Below are 20,748 nucleotides of genomic sequence, written 5' to 3' on the forward strand. Positions count from 1 at the left end.
CGTTGTAAGTCCAGGTTATGTTCCAAAATAATACAACTTATAGCAAAATGCCTTACAAAGGGCAATTAATATTCACAAGGAATAATGTAATTAGCTTCAGATATGTTTCCAACATGTACAGTTCACACGTGTGGTACATATAATGCACCCATAACCCACAAAAATAATACACAGAAATAGATTACATAAATACAGTACTGTACAGTATATTAAGATAAAGTATGTGCACTTGCAATGCATTCACTTCAAAACTTACAAACCGTAAGCAAGACGCAAAAGACTGTGGTGTGATACCATGGCACACTACAGCAGGGATGCAGAAAGTCCCCCACTGCGGGGACACAAAACATTTTACGGGGGCACAGCAAAGTCCTGCTCCCTGCAGCTGCAGTGTCACTAACGGGAAAAAGCTGGCTCTGCAGGAGAGAGTGCAGGCAAGACACCTGCTTGAGCCATTCTCCCTCCCAGTGGGACACTTCCCCTGCACACCCACAGGGAATGTATGCACTGTCACCTCCCTTCAACCCAGCACACAGCCTGCCCCTGTGAGTCGTCCCACTGCACACCGGGAGGACTCTGTGTTCCTCCACCTCCCTTCAGCCCAGCACTCAGCCTGCCCCTGCCTCCACTGCCTCCACTATCTCCTCTGCCTCCCCCTCTGCCACCGGGCTGCACGCTGGTACAGTACAGTACTATACCTGTACATGTGGTACCTCTTATCTGGCACCCTCGGGACCTGACCTGAGCCAGATAAGAGAATTTTCCGAACAAGGGAAAGTCATCTTCCCTCAGCCCTGGCTCCTGACTGATTGCTGGTCCTGGCAGCCCAGTCCCACCTTCTGGCTGCTCCTGGGTTCTAGCACCCATTGTCCATTGTGGCTCCCCACTGCCCACAGATCCAGACAGCCTGCAGCTGTTCACAGCTTCTGCCCCGAATCCCCACTGCCCTGTCTTCCTGCAGGTCTCTGCTGGCTCCCTGGAGTTTCACCCAGCTCCCATGTCTTCCTGAGGTTCCCCACTGGCTTCTTGTGGCCTCCTGAAGCTCCCCGCAGATCCTCTGTCTTCCCATGGCTCCTCCCAGCTCCCTGACGCTCCCCCCCAGATCCCCACCAGTCCCCCCCCGACCCCTGGCCTTCCTGCAGCTCTCTGCTGGCTGCCCCATGATACCTGCTGGCACCCCACTGACTCCTCCCAGTTCCCTGTGTCTCCCCACCAGTCCCTCCCCAGCTTCCCACAGCTCCCCGCTGGCCCCCCCGGGCTACCTGCTGGCTTTCCCCAACTCCTCCTGGCTCCCTGCAGCCCCCCGCCCAGCTTCCCGCAGCTCCCCACTGGTCCCCTGTGACTTTAGAGCTTGCTTGCACAGCCCTTGCACCTGCCACCAAGCCACCAGCTATGATCCTAACTTTTGGTCCCTTGGCCCCCAGATGACATACGTGAGGATCAGTGTGACTTACAATGAATTCACTTCCATGAATTAATTAACAAAGTACATGCAAAACAACTTACAGTGAGGCAACTTATAACGAGGACCCCCTGTATATGGAATATTTCTTGCTAAAATCCAAACCACCTATGATTTAATCACAAGGCATTTCTTCTCAAAAAGAAAGTTTACATTACAATTTTAAGTTGTTCATCCATTAAAATAATCAGACCATTCTGTGCAAAGAAATATAGTGCCATAAATTAAACTATAATGCCATCCTTCTAGAGTTCATGATTCACAAAGTTGCACATAAAAAAAAGTAATGAAAGTACGGGTGAGATGAGAATGTGTAAATGGTATCCCAATAAACACTTCAGATTTTGTTTTGTTCATTTTCATTACGGCAAAATTATACACAATGTTAATGTACTGCACTGTATCCTACTTATTATTACAATAACATCAGAGATAAATATAAAAACTGATTACTGAAATTTAATTGAATCAAAATACTGATCAAAAGTTCCTCATTCATTGCAATACAGTTGAAAATTAATACAGTCAGTCATCTTTCATATGTTGAACTCACTCCTTGTCATTTCTTTTGACTATAGATATGTTAGAAGCTTGTTATAAATACAAGTTGAACGTCTCTAACCCAGAACTCTCTTGTCCAGCAACATCCATAATCTAGAATGATTTTAGTTAGCTGGACAACCACTCATCATAGGTGTGGCCAAGTATCCCATGGTCCCATTAAGTTTGTTTCCAACCACCAGTCCTGTCTCTCAGTGATCTGTGCTGTTATTTAGCTGTAACTTAAGCCTATATGTCTTCTAAGAGCCCAGTAAGCAGTGAAAGTGTTGGTAATGTTGTCAGACAATACTGACCTCCTGTAATCCAGCAAATTCTCTCATCCAACACCAGTCAGGTCCCCAGAGTGCCAGGTGAGAGAGGTTCAACCTGTACTAACTTATGCACAGAATTAAATTAACTCTCACTCAAGAAACACAAACCCTAATTTAAATGAACAAATTGTTAAAAACAAACTTAGAACTTCAGAGCTAGAGCTGGGCAAATAAAGTATTTTTTTGATTTGCTGGAAGTTCTGATGAATCAGATTAAGCCAAAAATGTATTATAAATTTTTCTGGCGAATCAGAAAATTGAAAAAATATCATCAGGTGAAATAAAAATTTTTTAAAATGAAACATTTGGTTAGGATTTTGAGTCTAGCCTCTTATCTATCTCTATGCCTTTTACAAGTGGGCATCAAGAGGTCCTTGGGTCACATTTACAAACTTATAAATATTTGTAGCTAAACAATTCTTACCATTTGGAAGCTTCTGGTAGAATGAAACTCGCACTGCATCATGTCAAAGAATATCGGAATCGTAGCCTTTCGAAGCTCAGTTTCAGGAATCAGTGTCATTTCTAATATAGGCCCAACCATTTCTGGGATAAATTTGATCTTATGTTGACCTTTTGGGAGGGAAAATGTACTTCAGCATTAATGAACATCCACTAGCAGCGCTATAAAACTGCCTTAAAAATGCTTCAGAGACTAAACTTTGAATATCCAGAGCATCAGAGTGCATTTCTTCATTTTGGACTCCATTTCTTAAGAGCAATTTATTTCCTATCTAAACCAGTAACCCTCCAAAAGACAATGATTATTTACATTATTTAAAATTCTATATTTTTCCCAGTGTTTCAAAATGTGACATTATCAAAATGTAACTGCACACTTACAGCCTCAAGATACGAAAATATACCAAAGCAGGTCTAGATTGTGTCTTATTTCTTCCAAAGTTAGTTTGACTAGCTAATTTTATTTTACATTTTTCTTCCCAAATGGAAATTGTGCTTCCCGCAATTCCTGCCCCTCACAGATTCAGAAATTAAGTTAATTCTTAATATAAACTTGAATAGTTATCAAAATTAGACCACTTAACTAACAATTTCTAGTTACTGTCAGCAGCATTGGCCAACAGGAGAGATAATCTATTCAATGGATTATCAATTCTATAAGATTAAGGAAGAAAGAATGGATACTGTGCGCAGTATCTGAAATGCCTGATAGATTTTGGGGAACTAATATAGAGCCAAATATCTAGAAGTCTTAGAAAAATTATTGTATTCCAATCTCAGCAATAGATTTCCCTGTGTGACTTTTCAAAATTTGCTTAATCCTCTCCAAGCCTTAGTTTCCATATCTGTGAATTGGGGTAAAGAATGATTAACTAATTTAGATGACTGCTGTAATATGTAATATTTTAATATTTGTGAAGTGCTGTGAAATCCCTGTACAGACGTTGCTACAGAGATCCAGTATATTATAATACTGTACAATGCACAGAATTCTAAAAATAATTAGCATATCATATTGATTTTTAAATTAAGTATATCTATATGCGAGAAAAATGAGCAATATAGCATGAATTCACATATATCTGAAATTTCACACACAATCATGAAGCAGTATGTAATACAGTGTATTCCTTAGTGCACTTGGTCTCATAAGATTACTGCAGTAATAGCTGAGATAGTATTCATATTCATTACCCGTTTTAGTTGTGATTGCAATTAACATAAGATCATTTAATATATGAGGTGATCAAGAAGAAAGTCCTTACTAACAAAATAGCAAGAAAATAATCATTTTATTTCTTTCAACAAATAACAAAATTGCAAATTGCTTTCTTGATTGTGCATTTAAATTGATAACAGCAATGAAAAAAACTTTAGATATATACCTGGAGGATGAAGGTAACTGGTTGGTGGATATGGCAAATGTGAGGAACATAATATACGTGCACTTTAGCAAGGCTTTGATACAGTCTTACGTGACATTCTCTTAAGCAAGCTGAAGAAATGTGGGCTCAGTAGAACTACCATTAAGTGGATGCATATTTGGTTAAACAAATGCAAACAAAGAGGAACCATTAACAGAATGATATAAGATTGGAAGGAAGTCTTAAACAGTATTCTGAAGGGATCTGTTCTGGGTCTGGTATTATTTAATATCTTTATTAATGAGCTGAATGTAGGAACAGAGAGCATATTGATCAAATGTGGAGATGACACATAGCTGGAGGGTGCGGGGTGCTGCAAACACTTTGGACAATTGAGCCAAAACTTAAAGAGACCTTGACAAATCAGAGAACTGGCTGTCACAAACAACATGAAATTCAACAAGCACAAATGTAAGGAGCGCACTTGAAGACAAACCAAATGTACCAATACAAAATGGGGAACAATTGACTCAGCAGCACTGTTCAGAAGGATCTGGAAGCTGTGGCAGATCACGGCCTCAACAGGAGGCTACAATACAAAGTGGTGTTGCAAAAATAAATAAATAAATTCACTAACAAGAAACAGAAAATCACAAGAGGTGATAGGACCTCATTAGGACCAATTTAGGTCACCACTCCATAGAAATAATGTAGAGAAACTAGAAAGGATCCAGAGATGAGCTGCAAAGAGGATGGAATGCAAGCCCAATGAACAAAGGCTGAAGGAACTGGGTATGTTTAGTTTGAAAAAGAGGCAATTAAGAGGATACATGTTAGCAGTCTTCAAATACTTGAAAGACTGCTATAAAAAGATGAGAAAAATTGTTCTATCTTGCCATGGTGGGCAGGACAAGAGACAACGGGTTCAAATTATGATATAGCACAGGAATCTGCAACCTCCAGCTCTGGAGCCACATGAATCACTTTATGGACTTCTTTGTGGCTCCCAATGCTATAATTGCAAAGTTAAAAAAAATCTGATTATTTTTGATATTTCAGTGAATGTCTAAAATCCCAACAATGAACAACTCATACCTAAATAGCAAGTGATATGTGATTTCAAAACATTGGATGACTATCTTTTTAATATGTGCATTGCATTGTGGGATATGCACATGAACTTTTCTTAAAATAGGCGTTATTAAAAGTATGGTTTGACATTATTTATTAAAGACTGTTTTGTATTCACATGCATTTCAGCTCTTGAATTATTGAGTTTTTTACCAAATTTGAAAAAAAAGGCTCTTCTTGCTCTTTTGATTGCTGTCCCCTGACACAGCAGATTCAGATTAAACATCACAAAACCCTTCTGACTGTAAGACCAGTTGGAAAATTGAACAAACTGGCTGAGGAAGTCATGCATGCTCTTTCAATTGAGGTTTTGAAAAAGAGGCTGGATAGCCATCTGTCTTGGATGGTTAAGAGACCCAACAAATCCTGCATCTTGGCAGGTGGTTAGAGTAGCTGACTCTTGCAGTCCCCTCTAACTACAGTTCTGTGCTATACTTAAAATCTTACTAGAATGTTTGCAAGAGATTGGTTAGTGTTGTGACAACATTTGACCATGCTAGAGCTAAGTGTTTCTGAGAAGCATATGAGCAAGAGCTGTAAAGCTTTCCATTTTTTCTCTTTTTTTCTTTTCTTATTACCTTCAGCCTCTCTCAGGTGACAGTTTTCTTGCATCGTCTCTGAAAAGTGTCAGCGCCAATATTTCAGAGAACAAATGATAGTGTCACAAAGTTATTCATCAGGTGCAACATCAATGTCATGAAGTTCTCTATCTGTCACAATGAGTTTTTCATTGCTCCAAGATTAAGGATACATAGCAAAAAATAACTGGTATCTCTTTTGAAGTCTAGATGTGATAAATAGCCAATTTCCAAAATAATGCATTTAAAATCTTTGATTACTCTTCCGTTTTTTGTAACAGAATATATTACACCTGCCCAAACAGAAAGCTACACAACATCTCAGCTGCATGGCAGCTACATATATAGCTGTGAGACCAATCCTATGAGATGCTGAGCATCTCTGACAAAGTGCTGACACTTAAAGTACATATGGGCACCCTGTCAGGACTTGAGCAACATCTCGTATGTTCAGATCCTTTATACGTATCTGTAGAATCAAGGACAAAGAGAAGTTACACAGCTGTAGTAACGATGGTTCTTCGAGATGTGTCCCCGTGGGCGCTCCACAATAGGTGTTGGGCTCGCCTGGCGCCGCAGATTGGAAATCTTCCAGCAGTTTCTCCTGGATCGTGCATGCGCTGGCGCGTGCTGCCCCCCTGCGCACCCCCGGCCGCGTGCACGATCCGGTCCCCGCCAGTTCCTTGACCAACCGCCTCGGATGCTCCTGAAAAATACTAGACAGAGATCCGAAGTGGGGAGGATGGGCGGGTGGTGGAGCACCCACAGGGACACATCTCGAAGAACCATCGTTACTAGAGATGAGTAACTTCTCTTTCTTCTTTGAGTGGTCCCCGTGGGTGCTCCACAATAGGTGACTACCCAGCAGTAACCCAAGTAAGGAGGTGGGTAATCGGTTTATGTGCAGCTTGCCCCGAGAGGACTGCTGTCGACAGACGAGTATCCTCTTAGAATACCCGAGGCAGGGCATAATGCTTGGCGAAGGTGTCATAGAATGACCAGGTCGCCTCTCTACAGATGTCTGTTAACGCGATGCCCTTGAAGAAGGCTGTTGACGCCGCCACTGCCCTGGTGGAGTGAGCCCTGGGCGGGGCCAGCAAAGGAGTCTTTCGAAGTTCGAAGCACATTTTTATACAGGACATAATGTGCTTTGAGATTCTCCGGGAAGAGAGACCTTCTCCTTTTGACCCGGGAGCAAGAGAAACTAGAAGCCTGTCTGTTTTCCAGAAGGACTTAGTTCTGTCTGTGTAGAAGGCCAACGCCCTCCTCACATCTAGGAGATGCAGGCGTGCCTCCTTGCTGGAGCTGTGAGGCTTTGGGTAAAACGAGGGTAAAACTATTGGCTTGTTAAGATTGGACTCCGAAGAGACTTTTGGAACAAAGGCTGGGCGCAGCCTTAAGGTTACCGCCTCCTTTGAGAATACTGTGCACTGCGGCGTTGCCATCACTGCCGTGAGCTCACTCACCCTGCGGGCTGACGTAGTTGCAAGGAGGAAGGTTGTTGGTTTTTTTTTTATCGTAAGGAGACGTATGGAAACTGTGGTTAATGGTTCAAAAGGTGGACCCGATAGCGTGCTGAGCACCAAGTCCAAATTCCACAATAGTGGAAGCGGTTTCCAAGTGGGGGGTACAGGTTTACCAGCCCCTTCAAGAACCTGGTAACGATAGGATGGGCGAATACCGTGGGCCCTTCCTCTGTATGCCGAAAGGCTGATATAGCGGTGAGGTGGACCTTTAGCGAGGATAGAGAAAGCCCGCCTCTCTTGAGGTCCAGTAAGTATTCTAGTATTACGGGTATAGGAACGTCAAGGGGACCTAACTGCTTGGCGGAACACCAGGCTGTGAATCGAGTCCATTTCTGCTTGTAAGTCCTCCTGGTGGAGGTCCTTCGGCTACATTCCAGGACTTGTTGTGCTCCCTCCGTACATGTGTTCTTTAAGGAGCTGAGCCAGGGATTAGCCATGCTTGTAGGTGCAGACCCTGAGGGTGCGGGTGCACTATGGACCCTTGAGCCCGCGTGAGTAAGTCCGGCGCCACCAGTAGAGGGAGCAGTGGGCGGTCCGACATGCACAGAAGCAAGGGAAACCATTGCTGCCAATCCCAAGCGGGACTATGAGTATCATGCGAGCTCTCTCCCTTTTGGCTTTGTGCAAGACCTTGCGGATAAGCACTGCAGGGGAAACGCGTAAAGTAGGGAGCCCTTCCATGAAAACATGAAGGCGTCCCCCAGGGACCCCCCGCCCCACTTCTGCCCTGGAGCAGTACTGGGGACACTTTTTTTTGTTGTACTGGGTGGCAAACAGATCGATCTGGGGAAAACCCCCATGTACGAAAAATGCGCTGTAGCAGATCGGAGCGGATCTGCCATTCATGCGTGATTGCGAAGCGCCTGCTCAGCTGATCTGCATTCACGTTGTGAGCGCCCGGCAAGTACAAGGCTTTCAACGTTATGTTGTTGGCGATGCACCGATTCCACAATCGGAGTGCTTCCGCACATAGGGCACGGGATCGTGCTCCTCCTTGTTGATTGATGTAGAAACATAGTGGAGGTATTGTCGGTATTGAATCCTGACTACTTTGCCATGTAGATAATCTCAAAAATGTTTGCAGGCGTTGAACACTGCTCTGAGGTCCAGTATGGATATGTGCAGTGTCTGTTCCGCAGGGGACCATAGCCCTTGCGTTACCTTGTCGCCGATGTGCGCTCCCCATCCCATGTGGGAGGCGTCGGTAGTAAGAAAATAGAAATTTGTGGTTGGTGAAAAGGCACCCCCACTATCAGATTCTCAGGGTTTTCCCACCATGCCAGGGATCTGCGCCCCTCTATTGTGGGCGACACCACCCTGTGGACAGTGTGGGATCCCGGTTTGTAAACGCTTGCCAGCCAATGCTACAGGCTTGACATGTGCAATCTGGCATTCTGTACCACAAACGTCACTGCCGCCATGTGGCCCAGCAGCCGTAGGCACGTTAAGACCGGCACCGTGGGGCTGTATGTAATGACTTGCACCAGCGAACTGATTGCGCGGAAGCGGGCGTTGGGTAGGTACACCCTTGCTGTGATAGAGTTTATGCGTGCCCCTATGAGCTCTATATATTGTGTGGGTTCGGACTTTGACTTTGCGAGGTTGATGACTAGGCCCAGTGAAGAAATGTGTCCGCTGTGACGCGTATCATGCGTGAGACCTCTGCCTTCGAGGTCCCTTTTAGCAGGCAGTCACCCAGATATAGGAAAAATAAACACCCCCTGTCTGTGCAGGTAGGCTGACACCACTGCCAGGGTTTTGGTAAAGACTCTGGGGGCCGAGGAGAGGCCAAATGGAAGAACCCTGTGCTGGAAGCACTCCTGGCTGACCGTGAAGCGGAGGAAGTGTCTGTGTGCCGGGTGGATTGTTATATGAAAGTAAGCATCTCGTAAGTCGAGTGCTGCAACCCAGTCTCCATCGTGCAGTGCCGTGAGTATCCAGGCAACTGTGATCATCCGAAACCATTGCTTGCGCAAGTAACGTTGAGGCCCCGAAGATCTAAGATGGGCCTCCAGTGTCCTGTTTTCTTCCCTGGTAGGAAGTAGCGTGAATAAAAACCTTCCCCTGGAATTATTCTGGCACTCTTTCCACCGCCCTTATGAACATAAGGTGAGTCACCTTCTGCTTGAGCCTCGCCTCGTGGCAGCATCCCTGAGGTGAGGCCTCGTGGGAGGCTTCGTCGGTGGAAGTGACTGGGAGGGGATCATGTCACCCGTGGCTATGATCTCCAGCACCCATATGTCTGTGGTGATCTTTTGCCATTGGGAGTGGAATGGTCTGAGGCAATGATGGAACATGAGATGAGAGTGGCATTGAGCGAGGGTATTGATAGTGCAGCCCCCGACATACCCATCAAACTTGTTGCCTTTGGGCCTGACCCGAGGGTGTACGGCTTTGTTGAGAACATCGCCTAGGAGTTCTGTACTGTTGCCGCTATTGACAGCGCCCTTGGCCGTAGCCCTGTTGATATTGAGCACGCTGTGGTTGTAAGCGTAGCGTCTTTGCTGAGGATAAAATTTTTCCCTCCTGTATGGGGGAGTATAAATGCCCAAGGTTCTAAGTGTAGCTCTCGAGTCCTTACTGGAGTGAGGGACCGAGTCGGTTGAGTCTGCAAACAGCTTTTGTGTATGAAAGGGAAGGTCCACTATCTTCGCCTGTAGGTCCCTCGAGATACCCGACGTCTGGGGCCAGGATTCTCTACGCATGACCACTGCTGTAGCTGTTGAATGTGCCGCCGTGTCTGCCACATCCAGGGCGATCTAGACTCCCGTCCGCGATGCTGCGTAGCCCTCTTGAACCATCGCCTTTAACACCGGCTTTTTATCTTCCGGAAGTGGATCCATGAGGGGAGTAAGCCCGGAGTAATTATCAAAATTATGGTTTGCTAGGTGTGCCCATAATTTGCCATTCTCAATAGCAGGATAGGAGAGGAATATACCTTCCTGCCAAACAGCTCTAGCTTCTCAGCATCTTTGTCCGATCCCCCGATTTGTACTGAGAAGCCTTTGACCTCTGCTGGGACGACCCGACCACCAAAGAATTTGGTTGTGGGTGACTGAAGGGGAACTCCATGCCCTTTGCTGGGACGAAGTATTTCTTATCCACTCTCTTGTTCGTAGGCGGAACAGAGGCTGGAGTCTGCCATATAGTAGTGGCTGACTCCAGAATGGCTTCATCCAGCGGAATAGCAATTTTGGATGAAGCCGGGGGTCTCAAATTTTTCGGGAGTTTGTGATGTTTCTCCTGCACCTCTGCCGTTTGAATGTCTTGCATGAAAGCCACCCTTTTAAACAGCTCCTGCAACTGTTTAAAGTCATCCAGGGGAGAGACATCACTGGGGGCCATGGCCTCATCTGGGGAGGATGAGGAGGAACCACTAAGGTAAACCTCCCTTGAACCTTCGGGTTCCTGCGGTCGATGATACACTTGCTTGCTGGAGGATCATGAAGGAAAGTCTCGGGGTTCTAAAATTAACTCCCCTTGAGACAACTGTGTTTCTGTCCCCGATCGGGAGTGCCCATGGGGGTATTGAGCGGCCGGGGGTGGACCTGCCCCTGGGTGTAGGCCTGTGGTTTGTCTGTGTCCAGCATGATAAGGATGACCATGGCAGCATGGGCAAGGGTCCGGGGATGGAGACCTGGACCACTCATGGGGTGTGTACCCCCGATGTCTGGGAGAGCGAGACCTCCACGACGACACAGATAGAGGTGAAACTGGCTTGTGATAGTACTCCAGGGGATCCAATCCCAGAAATGGTGAAGCTGGCCCAAGCCATGGTGACATTGGTTGGAGGAACGGAGAAGGAGGGTTTTTTTTTTTGTTTGTTTCTTTTTTCCGGATGGGCCGGTGGAGACCCAGGCCTTCGGTGCGGCGTCTGTATCACAGGGGGAGGGCTTGGTGCTAACAGCAGCGCAGCCCTGTCCAGAGATGGACTGCGGTGCCGGGTTTTTGATGTTGCCTTGCCCCTCCGCTGCAGGGCGGGCACTGCCCCCTCCCATGCTGGGGATCTCGGCCCTGCTGGCAGCGCCGCGCTCGGCACTGTCAGCTGCGGTGCTGCGCAAGTATCCCCCTCTGGTGCCTGCAGGCTCCGTGCCTGGCGCCCCTGCACCGCTGGTGCCGCGGGGGTCTGTGCTGCCTGTGGCGATGCCGCCGGTTCCGGCGCTTGCCTGGCTGACGCTCTAGGCGCCACGCGTGCCGGCTGTTGTATAACTGGAGGCTCAGCCTCTGCCATGTGCACTGCCGCAGTGCCGCTTGCCTGAGTATGTGGCTGGGGGCTGTGTGCTCCGCTCGTCCTGCTCGCTGCAAACGCACGGCAAGGATCGAGCCAGGGAGAGTTTCCTCCGTTTCTGCACTGAGGGGGTCAGAGAAAAACTACCCTCCCCCTATGCAACCCAGAGGGCCCTTCTGGGTGAGGCTTCTCCGGCAAGTCCGGCTGGAGAGCCTTATCAACAAGAGCATTTTACGCCTCATCGCTCTGTCCTTCCTGGCCCTGGCTGTGAGCTTAGCACAGTGAGAACGCGTCTGGGTAGCCTGTAATTCCCCCAAGCATCGGATGCCTTCGCTATGCCCCACGGAGGCCGGCATAGCTTCACGGCATGACTCCCGCTTTGTAAAACCTGAAGAGGCCATTGCGGTGAGTCCTTTATTGTTAATAGGGTACTTAGCACTTAATCCGTGCCTTTCCACTCCAAATAGTGATCACCGGCCTGCAGGGCAGCGGGCGGCCTAAATGGCCTTCACGTCCGCCCTTCTCTTCTCCGCTCCTCTCTTTCCCCCGCTTTTTTTTTGCTGATATTCTCTTTGTCTTTGCTTTCTCTCTCTCTTTTTTTTTTAATAACCAAAAACAACAAATCACATGTGGAAAAAACCCACTATTTAATCTGACTCTGGCCTTAGCCTGAGTGGATTCCATCTGCAGCCGATGGCGGTTGAGAAGGAACTGGTGGGGACTGGATCATGCACGCGGCCGGGGGCGCGCAGCGGGGCGGCGCGCGCCGGCGCATGTGTGATCCAGGAGAAACTGCTGGAAGATTTCCGATCTGCGGTGCCGGGCGAGCCCGACACCTATTGTGGAGCACCCACGGGGACCACTCAAAGAAGAATTGCCGTTGTAAGTATTCAGTCCTTTTGTTATTCAGAGTGTGTTATAGTCACAGCAATCCTCTCTCATAGGTAATAATCAGAGTTCTAAATCAGTGAGGACGAGAGGAGCTTTTCAGCAAGTGAAATGCAAGAGAAGAACATGGGGAAAAAGGGTGGAAGTATGACTAGAAAAATATTTGAAATATTTGTATAATTTTTGTATAATTTCATCTGCTATTTGAAGTCAATTTATTTTTTTACCTCATCTGCAGAGTACACAGGTGGCTCCCACCAGAATTTAAGTTCTATGCCACATGGAAACACAAGTAAAATAATCTGTAAGAACTGTGGAGTCAGCACTCTCCCTGTTTTGGATGCTAAGCATATTGCCTCATGAATCAGATCTACTGTACCCACCTGAGATTTAAGATACAAAGTACATTCTCAGATATAGGGGAGTTGAAGAGGACTACAAAATATCAGTGTAGAGGAAATGAAAACGTGAAATAATCCTCCTCATTATCCCAAATTTATGTGACATAAGGAATAATGGATATTTTGACTTGTCCAACAAGATGTGAGCAAACTGTTCAAATGGAAGCAGGTATAAGCCTCTCACTGACACACTTCTAACCAAAACTAAATTAACATACTATATGATGTATTTCAGCGTATCGGCCATCTACAGAAATACACATGTGTAGTTGCCATGATAGCATGGCCCAATGTAGTGTTGTGCCATGCCATAAAATCTTACTGACAAAATACAGAAGGAAACTATCTTCATCTGGAACCAAGATAAACAAGTGAACAAAGAATTCACAGGCTGCTCCCCCTCCTCCCCACCAGCATGTGAGTGCTCCAGTGCATAAATTCAAAATGTGACAGGTTTGGAAGAAAATGTAAGACTCTGTCTTTGCAAGGTAATACAATGCACAGCTGCTTTAAAACTATAGGTGAAACAGCATTTGCTAGTAAACGGCATGCACTTTTTTTTTTATTTTGGCTTCTCCTTTGCTGTTGTGTGCACTGCTTCTTTCATAGCGCTTTCAGCATCGCATCATATGAGATATAACAAATTAATAGTAACAAAATAAGATATGGAAGACATTAAACAGCTTTACTCATCTCCCACAGTTATTCTACATTTTAATGTGAGTCAGAAAATCATAGAATAATATTCTAGCAATTTCATAACTTACTTGGAGTCAGATCTGAGTAAGTATGACTACTTAAGAATATGGTAAATATAATTACTTCTGTTGGTGTGAGACTCATAATTCACGACTACTTCTGACCTTGACTTTTTCTCCAGCAAACATTTCTGTCAAGATACCTTTCCTGACATCAAGTACAGGGGTGAGCTGTTGGCCCTTTGTGACTAGCTCACTGATGGGCAGTGCAGAAATAGCAGTACTTTTGCTATATCCTGGCGAGTTTTACATTTCAAAAGTAGCCTTGGTTTGTTCAGATGTCAACACCAGAAATATTTTCATTATATTTTCCCTCCATCATCTTTAATGAGATACGGATCAAGAGTTGAGGAAGGATTTAATCTCATCAGTTCTAGGTTTGGGCACGTGAGTCAGAAGGTACAACGCTAAGGTTCTCTGCCTGCCTATATCTCTATATCACCAATTAGTTAAGTATAATGGATACAATACAGTAGACCCCTGACTTATGCAGAGGTTGTGTTCTTGAATTTTAACGTAACTCAGGAGCACACTGCTGGGTAGTTTCCTGACTCCATGTGACTCTGCAAGCCAGGCGAGTCTTCTCCCCGGCTTCCCTCAGCTGAGGGAAACAGGGTGGGCAGACAGCTACAGTGGCGTGGTTTCTCCCAGCAGGGGGAAGCTGGAGAGAAGCTGCAGCATTGTGACTGCTAGTCCGGCTTCCCCCATCTGGGGGGAGCCAGTTGGGCAGACAGCATCAGAGCGGCTTTGAGTTGCGGTTAACTTGCATTAACGCAAGTTAAGCACAATTCGAAATTGTGTATTTCGAGGGTTTACTCTAGGATGGTTGGGTCCAATGAACAGCTTTATTTAAAATATCACCAACACTAACTGACAGTATAACCTGACAAATAAATAAAAGATATGGTTGTCAACATAAAAACAATGGCATAAAGCCAGAACCCCAAAACACTAATAAACTCACGGCAGAATACACTAGAAAGGGAATCATGCTACCATATCTTGATGACAGGAGACAAGGTAAGAGGGTTCACAGGAACTGGAGACACTGGGAGGGAGCTGAGGATAACTGCACACTAACGTGGACCATATGGACCTCCAAGACGGATGCTCAAATAAGCAGAGGGTGATCATTTTTTCTTCAGGTCTTCTCTTCCTGACACAATGCTGTGAGTGGAGAAGGCAATCGAGTGAGGTAAGTGACAGATGAGTGTAGGTCTGATATAAGGATCCAGCAGCTTCAACCGTTATGTCATTATCCTGACCTGGATGGAGTTCACAATACATCATCATCAGCTTACTAGCTGTAGGTGTACGTATTGTTCCACCACTGAGGGACTGTACCAGACACATAATTAGCTGGAGATCTCCAATCTCTCAGTGGCAGGGAAACAACCAGGCTCCTTCCTCTGATGGCCAAGTATGCCAACAGCCTGCATCAGCTGCCTGAAGCAATTGCAACTGAACTGTGGCTTCAGCAACCCAGACTGGCAGAAGAGCCTGAACATCCAATATAAATCCTCCTGTTGCTAAGCGGACTGAGGTCATTTGATGCCACCTTTTCCCATTCTTTTCAGGACAGTGACCCTCTCTTTTTGGAACATCAAACAGAGTGTTAGAGAGGTTGACAGAAATTTTTGAAAAATCAAAATGGTGAACACAAGTATGCTAGTGGTCCTCCCTCAAGACAAAGCCTAGCTTTCAGTTACAATTTGTTAAACATTTCAATATTCTTGACCTTGAAAACTGCACCACACACAAATCAATGTCCAAATTTCCCAATGTTTCAAGTCTCTTTTACTGTATCACTTTCTTCAAACTGTGCATGTCACTTATCTTTCTAGACCTTAGAGGTAGATGTCTTCCTGCTCAGTTGTACTGTACTATGGAACCCCTCTGTGATTGCCACATTCATGCACTACTGCATAGTAAGCAGTAAAAACAATATATTTCAACTGTTACATTGTAATGTGGTTTCATTTAACAGGTTGAGAGGCACAAGGAAACATTACTTTGCAAAAAACTGAAAAAAGTACCTTTAAAAATCTTTACATCTCAAAAAGCACTTAATTTATTGAAAAAATGTTAAAAAACAAAACTTTCTAGTTGTCAGCAAGACTGAATCTGAAAAAGATTCTAAAGGCTTGATGCTTTTCAAAAATGACCAGGGTTTCAGAATGAGCATAACAAATGGAAAATGATTTCAATGTTAATAATGGAAAGACCATAAGGAAATAAACACACAGCTATAGAGCCAGAGTTAGAGCCTTGTGCATGCAGATTCAGCATACTGTAAGGCATCCGCCACTTATGCCAAAAAAGCATAGTTGCTAGTACTAGAAGAAACATGTTCTTTCAAAGCAACAACTACACAAAAGTATGTAATCCCTTCAACCTTAAATACGGTGTAGATGCCTCTGTTTATGTTCAAAGATGTTGTGGCTCTCTCACACATCTGGAGTAGTGATTTCACTGCTCAGTGCAGAACACACGTTGCTGGATATAAAAATGTCAAAAATAATAGGAATCTATTTATTAGCAACAGCAATTCACTAGTCTTAATCTTTGTTCTGAAATATATACAACTGATGCAGAGCCAGGGAATAAGTATTACCAGCATATTTTTTCTACCAGTGATAAGAAGAAAGTTGAAAGAGGAAGGATTTCTTCAATGGACTGTGGCAAGTGGTAGTTGGACTTGGATCATGTTTTTTACCTGTTAGTTAACTTGCTCCTCCCCCTTTCATCGTGGGGGAAAACAGCAACTTATCAAGACACCTAACATGAGAAACTTGAGCACAAATTAAAAATAAAACTGCTCATCTGCACTATGTTGCAGGTAAGGATAAAGCACAATGCAAACATAAATAATCAGAACCTCATAGCACCTCTGTGAGGCAGGTAGGTATTACAATACCAATTTTGCAGGTGGCGAAACGGAGGCACATACCTATAGGTTAAGTCCACTCATAGAGATTTAGGAGCAGATCAAAGAGACCCAACTGACAGTCCCACTCTAATTAAAAGGGAGGGGGGAAAAGAGGCAGAGCTATTGGCATACTTCCATTTGAATATTTTAAAGCGTGTGTAAGTGGTGGAGGAAACGTACTTCTCAAAGGGAACATTTAATTCTGCCCTGAGATAAAATAGTCTGCTTCATGGAGAATCTGGACACCCAAAGACTACACACAGTAGATGATGTGTGTCTATAAAGATGTATACTCTACCCTTTACTTTTGCTAATTTCTGGGAAGCTGCAGCAGTTTAAATATTATCCCACCAACAGATGCTGTAGAAATTAGTAAAATAAGTAACAGATAAATAAATAGCCTTAAGGTTGGAAGAGGGTAAGAAGATTTCAGTGATAGCTGATAGAGACTGAGTTTTGCTGATCTGACGAAAGGGAAAGTAATATTGATTTTACTATCTGTCTGTCAAGTCCTATATTAATTTGTACTCTGCTTTATTTTGGTCTCCAAGCACTAATTCACTAAAGACACCTTTAATAAAAAGAGAATTCTGCTGTTCTCAAAAAGGCCTGTTTTTCCCATCACTACAACGCCTGCAACAGAGTGAATAGGAACACTTCTTCCATGTCACATAAATACATACACGTTCTATCTTTATATCTACTGCAGAAATCCAGCACTATTCTATTACAAAAAAATTGTGTGCAGGCATAGATATATTTTATTCTTGTAAAAGGCAGTAGGGAAGGTCAGCTAACAATGCTTGCAATTCCCCAACTCTTTTCACAGACGTGATCACTATCAAAAATGCCACTTTCATGGAGAAATGAAGTAAAGAGCAAGTAGCTGTCGATCCAAACAGTGGAACCATCATCCTTGAAGACATGAGACTGAAATAACCAGGGAGGAACAGAAGACAATCTGTCCAGACCTATTAAGAACTGGACCATGATTACCTTGAACTCTACCTAGCTCTTGAATCAACTTCCTAGCAGATACAGAAATACTTGTACACTCATCCCTTGCTGTATGAGCACAACTGGTTCCCAACTTTCTGCTCATAGGCAAAATCTCGTAAGAGGGACACTACATTCCCATTAAAATACATGTACAAGTCTCTGATTGGTTACAAATGCTCCTAATTCAATGAAGGAGTGGTAGCATGTGGTGCTCCTTTAGAAAAGTAAGTGAACCTTGGGCTGGAGGGGAGGCTGGAGACGGTTCAAAGCTGGGGGCAGTTTGGTGCCAGGAGCGGGAGGAAGGGTTAAAACCTGGTGGTGGGTTGGGTCTGTGTGGTGGATAGGGGGCATTAAGGCTGCCATGGCTTGGGTCCGTGGAGTGGGCAGGGGGGTCCAGGCTGCAGCAAGTTGGGTGTGCGGGCCAGCCGGGGGGGGGGGGGGGGGGTCAGGCTGCGGCAGGTTGTGTGTGTGGGGCTGGCGGGGGTTCAGACTGAGGCAAGTTGGGTATGTGGGGCTGGTGTGGGGAGGGGTCAGGCTGCAGCGGATTGGGGCTGTGGAGCCAGTGGAGGCGGGGAGGCTGTGGTGGGCTGGAGCTGTAGGGAGTGGGGTAAGGCTCATATTATTGTGGGGAGTTCACTCACCTAGTGAACAAATGTAGGATATGTGTCCCTCATTTTAGCAAGTACTCGTAAGTAAAGTACTCATTTAACAAGGGATGAGTGTACTGTTTTTCTTAAAAACACAGCCTATACTGCTATGCACTTCATAAATACTCATGAGGCTGTGCATAGGCCAAATGGCAGGACTGCAAATTGATAAGAGAAGTAGTTTAGAAGAAATCGTAAGGCTCTCCTGTAGATTTGATAGCTAGCTACATGGAAATACACATCTTACCAGTTGAGGGCAGTTTGGCTGGGATCCAGGATGGGGATAATAGAGGCTAGGGTGACCACACAAAATCTTATTTTATTTATATATTTGTTCAGTTCTTTGAATGTATTGAATGGGTCTTAGGCCTTCATTTGCCTTTGAGAGTGGAAGTAGACAGAATAAAACTCTTTTCTCCTCTACAGCTGTAACAGGGAGAACAGACTGAACCTCTGGGAGGAGGATAGCCTTACAAGAGTGGTGCTGAAGTAATATGTGGGAAGGAGGGGAAGATTAAAGTAAATGGAAGGATGTATCCCCAATTCCAGAATGCTTAGAACCCATTGTTCTGTGATAATATGGGTCCAAGCACATAGGAAGTAGGATAATTTGCTGGGAAAACACAGGAGTGGGAGAAACTGATGTGATGTAAACTGCCTTCAACCAGGATGTCAAACGGACTGCTTGGTGTTATTGGGCTGCCAAGAAACATCAGCGTCAGAAGAAAAGTGAAGAGATAGAAGTCTCCTCCTATGACTTACCTGCCTGGAATGGTCAAGGTGCCTAGGCATGAATGACTGGTATTACTGGTATGTGTGAGGGTGGAAATATATTTCTTTAGGCAGAGGTGAATGATCCCCAAAGACTGTCAAATTTCTTGTCAGTGCTGAAATAAGAGGGTTGGATCCTCAAAGGAGAGATTCTGTATAGCCTGTTAGACCTCATGAGTAAGAGCTGATGATTGAAGCCATGAACATTTGCTCATCTCTACTGCAGATGCCATGGTTCTGGCTGCTTGTACCCACGCCTTCCAACACAGCCTGACGAGCGCTCCTAGCCACTAGCATCCCATTTGCCAAAGAAGTCTGAAACTCCAGCCTGGCACCCTCTGATAATTTGTCCCAGAATGTGACCATCTCCCAGGCACTTCAGATACCTGGAGTGACAGTCAATCACCAGCACCAACTTCTTGTAATTGGTACAATGGTAAAGGGTCAAAAACAGAGCCATGCCCCAGTACTGGGAGTCAGTACCCAAATACACAGGATTGAACACTCTTAAGTCAATGGCTCTCTACATTCTCAGACTGTTATAATCTTTTTCAGGAGCCTGATTCATCTCACATACAAGCTGAACCCCTCAAATCCAACACCCTTGGGACCTGACTGGTGCCAGATGACAGAATTTGCCAGACCACAGGAGGTCAATATTATCCAGCAGACTTACCAATACTTTCACTGTTTACTGGGCTCTTGGAAGACATTTAGGGGTAAATAAGAGCCACATAACAGTAAAGAGCACTGAGAACAGGGACAGGTGGCTGAAAACAAACTTTATAGGATGACAAGAAACTTGGCTGCACCCATGGTACGTGGTCATATCCAGCTAACTAAAATGATTGCAGATTACAGATGTAGCTGGACAAGAGAGGTTCAACCTGCACCTCCAACATTTCGCCTCTCATAAAAATGAGGAAAGAGGCTAGAGGTGAGAGCAGAACAGAACTAAGTTGACCAGAGAAGAGCAGAACAATGCAATGAGGTAAAAGGGGCAAGGTACCAATTGGAAGTGGTGGGTGAAGTGGCCAAAGAAGGGGCGCTGTCAAAAGCCCCATCAGCTCCTGCTACAGGGGGGAAGGCCCAGAGGCTGCAGGACAGACAGAAGCCAGTGCCAAACCCAGTCCTATAGGGTTGACCCAGAAGGTAGAGGGATCCCCTTCAGGGTTTGAATGCGCCAGCCTGAGAAGAATGACCTTTGGATTAGACAAAGCACAGGACCCCCGCTATGAAAATGCCAGAAAGACCATTTTGGAACTGGCCCATAGCCATCTATTTGGAGCACATGTGGGGGTGGAAAAGACCCAGGCTTGGATCCTATGACATTCTACTGGCCGGGGGTACATGAAGATGTCTGCCAGTACTGTGCTTCATGCCCCAAGTGCCAACTACATAGCCCATGTCTCCAATGGGGGGCCCCCTAGTGCAGTCACCAATCATTGGAGTCCCATTTGAATGGGGTCCATTGGAAAAGACAACCTGGGGATACCAGTATATACTGTGGTACTGGACTATGCCACCTGATACCCCGAAACGGTCCCCCTTCGAAATACAGCCTCCAAAAGCATAGTCAAGGCACTGGTAGAAATATTTGCCCCAGTGGGCCTCCCAAAAGAAATCTTAACAGATCAAGGCACACCATTTATGTCCCAATTAATGAAAGACTTATGTATACTGCTCCACATACAGACCCTGTGGACCTCGGTCTACTCCCCCAAGACCGATG

The 20,748-nt window shown here is 45.2% G+C and overlaps 1 protein-coding gene across 4 annotated transcripts in view; it reads right to left on the reverse strand.

The window, feature by feature from the left end:
- The window catches only part of DOCK1 (dedicator of cytokinesis 1), a 620,618-nt gene that overhangs the window by 145,341 nt on the left and 454,529 nt on the right, over window positions 1-20,748 (reverse strand). For all 4 annotated transcript variants that reach the window (XM_075000462.1, XM_075000464.1, XM_075000465.1 and 1 more), the window contains one exon: window positions 2,759-2,907. In XM_075000462.1, the coding sequence (XP_074856563.1) occupies window positions 2,759-2,907 (149 nt within the window). The remainder of the gene's footprint in view (window positions 1-2,758; window positions 2,908-20,748) is intronic.

This window comes from Carettochelys insculpta, chromosome 7 (assembly GCF_033958435.1).
Source record: "Carettochelys insculpta isolate YL-2023 chromosome 7, ASM3395843v1, whole genome shotgun sequence".
NCBI lineage: Eukaryota > Metazoa > Chordata > Testudines > Carettochelyidae > Carettochelys > Carettochelys insculpta.